The sequence below is a fragment of the Cystoisospora suis genome (assembly GCF_002600585.1).
Source record: "Cystoisospora suis strain Wien I chromosome Unknown contig_8176, whole genome shotgun sequence".
NCBI lineage: Eukaryota > Apicomplexa > Conoidasida > Eucoccidiorida > Sarcocystidae > Cystoisospora > Cystoisospora suis.
Genome location: NW_027160959.1, coordinates 1 through 2,605, shown reverse-complemented (window position 1 = coordinate 2,605; position 2,605 = coordinate 1). Strand labels below are relative to the sequence as shown.

Genomic DNA, 2,605 nt, shown 5'->3' with positions numbered 1-2,605 from the left:
CTCTGTCTCTCTCTGTCAATTGTGAAGGAAATCGAAGAAGAAGAGGAAGAAAAAGCTACTGAGAAGACGAGGAATCGACAGAAACGGCCCCTTCATCCTGTCCAGAACATCAGGTGCTCTTCTTCTTCTTTTCTTTGTTCTTCTCTCTAAGAGCTTTAGCCCAACAAAGAAAGAAACGAAAGGGCAAAGCAAGACCTCTCCTCTTCTTTTCTCCCGAAGAAAAGCTAGGAGACAGACCAAAAAAAAGTCATCTATCTATCTACCTATATATATATATATGTATATGTATATGTATATATATATATGTTTATGTATATTCACCTTTGTATATGAAAACGCTGGCGTACTTTATTACCTCCTACAAATGTGTATATATTTGCGTTGATCCGTATATACAACGAACAGGCTACCATACGCATTGGAGATGGCGGAGTGTCTATACAGCTGAAATCTTGTTTTAATCGATTGATGGATTACTTACCTGCACCTGAGAAAGTGATACAATGAGAGATAAAGACAAGCCAGGGAACAGCCCTAGACTTCTTAATTTGTCTTCTTTCTTTTCTTTCTCCTAGCGAGTCTTTATTAACCACATGAGAATGATGTGTACATACACCTGTCAGAATTCCTCTTTTGTCTTCTTCATCTTCTTCTACTGCGCCATCTTTCGCATCTTCTTCTTCTTTATCTTCTCTCTCTTCCGAAGAAGCAGAGAGAGCGACGGGCTGTGAGGGAGTTGTATGCAAGACAGAGAGATCTGCTTCGTCTCCACGGACTTCTTCTTCTTCTTCTCGCTCAGCACTAGCAGGAGAAGGAGTCTTTAGAGATGTCCTTTGATAAGAAGGAAAGTCTTGGTCTTTAGACGAACAAGAAGAAGAAGAGAGAGAAAGAGAAGAAGGAGAAGGAGGAGGAAGGACATCCCTCCACATCCATAAAACAAAAGCCTGAGAAGAAGAACACAAGAGAGCTTAGAGATTCTCCCTACAGAAAAAAGATTTGAAAAGGAAGAAAGATATCTATTGGCAAGAGACGCATGCATCTATAGTACGAACCAACACACACTCGACTCCTCACTTTCTCGTCTCCTCAGGAAGAAGAAAATACCAACACCCTTACATGCAAGGAAATCTATCTATCTTCAATATAAATATCTTGAATTTATCTTTGATCTATCTATCTTCTAATCTATCTATCTTTAATCTATCTATCTATCTAAGGCTAATGAGAGGAGATACCAGGGTTAAGATCGAGATGAAGAGAAGAATAAGAAATCTAAAGTTTTGAAATTCTTCTTCTTTTTCACACTTTCTGCTCAGATGTTTGGCCTACCTGCGGTAGAGAGAGAATAAGCCCTACATGAAGAACGGTATGAAGAACAGAGAGATTCCACGAATTTCCTTCCACATAAAACACGAAAAGTGAGAAGAGAGGTCCAACCCCGTTAGCTAGCGTTGTCACAATTCTCCGGTGTACATACAGCTCGCTGCGTCGTCCTGCATGCATTGACAAACACAACATAAAGAGAAGACACCACAATATCTCTCTCTATAGATACAGATAGAGATGCAAGTATATGCACACATACCTATGCATCGAAGTTACTTCTCTCTTCTGTCCTCTGGATGGCGCTCTTCACTTGGGACTCTCCTGCCTATCATGTACACCGCAAGATATATATACAGATATATATAGATATAACCCTATATATCCATAGAGTAGAGACAAGACGTATGAACATATATGTATATACACACATATGTATAAACACATATACATTCGTGGAGAGAGATAGAGAGAGAGACAGAGTGTAGAGCAGTGGAGAAAAGAGAGAGAAGCGACGCGAATGAAAACCGAGGGTAAAGACTTCATGCGAATTCCAGAGAAGAAGGAGAGAGACAGAAGAAGAAGAAGAAGAGGAAGAGAGAAAGAAAGAAAAAGAAAGATAAAGAGAGAGACACTCGATGCCAGAAAAAGAACGAAGTGATACATTCTACCGCAGTGTCTTCTCTCATACCACATGCAAACAACTCGAAGAGGAAAAGAAGAAGAAAGAGAGAGAGAGAAAGATGTGCAAGCGAAGTGTATGTACACCTCCAGATAGAGAGAGAATGATATGAGACGTCGATAGTGGTGTATGCGGACATGAGAGATGACTCCGTGGAAAGAGAAGAGAAACTCCCGGAGAGAGTAGAGAGACCAAGAGATAGAAAAAGACAGATAAATAGAGAGAGAAGGAATTTACCAAGAATGACAAACTAAATAAGAAAAAGCCAGACAGACACGTTCTTTCTCTCTACTTCCTGAACATGGGTTCTCCTGTAGATACCTGCTTCTTCTTCTTCTTTCTCATCGTCTTCCTGTAGTTTTCTTTCTTTCTTACCTTGAGGAATGGAGTCATTGAAGAGAGACTCGGTGCATACGGTAACGAATTCGTACCATCCTTTCCACATGAAAGTTGTCAGGAGAAACAGAGAAAAGTCATCACGACTCACAGCTAGCCAATTCACATCTGCATGCATACAAAACACACACCAACACACACACACAGCTCTATATACATTTATATCTATATACATATATATCTATATACATATATATCTATATA

At 39.7% G+C, this 2,605-nt stretch overlaps 1 protein-coding gene across 1 annotated transcript in view; it reads right to left on the bottom strand.

Annotated features, from left to right (window-relative positions):
- The window catches only part of CSUI_010744 (major facilitator family protein), a gene marked incomplete at its 3' end in the record, with an annotated part of 3,353 nt that extends 844 nt beyond the window's left edge, over positions 1–2,509 (bottom strand). The window contains exons 1-3 of the mRNA XM_068070846.1: positions 2,381–2,509; positions 1,330–1,493; positions 482–944 (exon numbers count right to left, since the gene is read on the bottom strand). Of these exons, the coding sequence (XP_067917178.1) occupies positions 482–944; positions 1,330–1,493; positions 2,381–2,450 (697 nt within the window). The remainder of the gene's footprint in view (positions 1–481; positions 945–1,329; positions 1,494–2,380) is intronic.
- Positions 2,510–2,605: the final 96 nt, after the last annotated feature.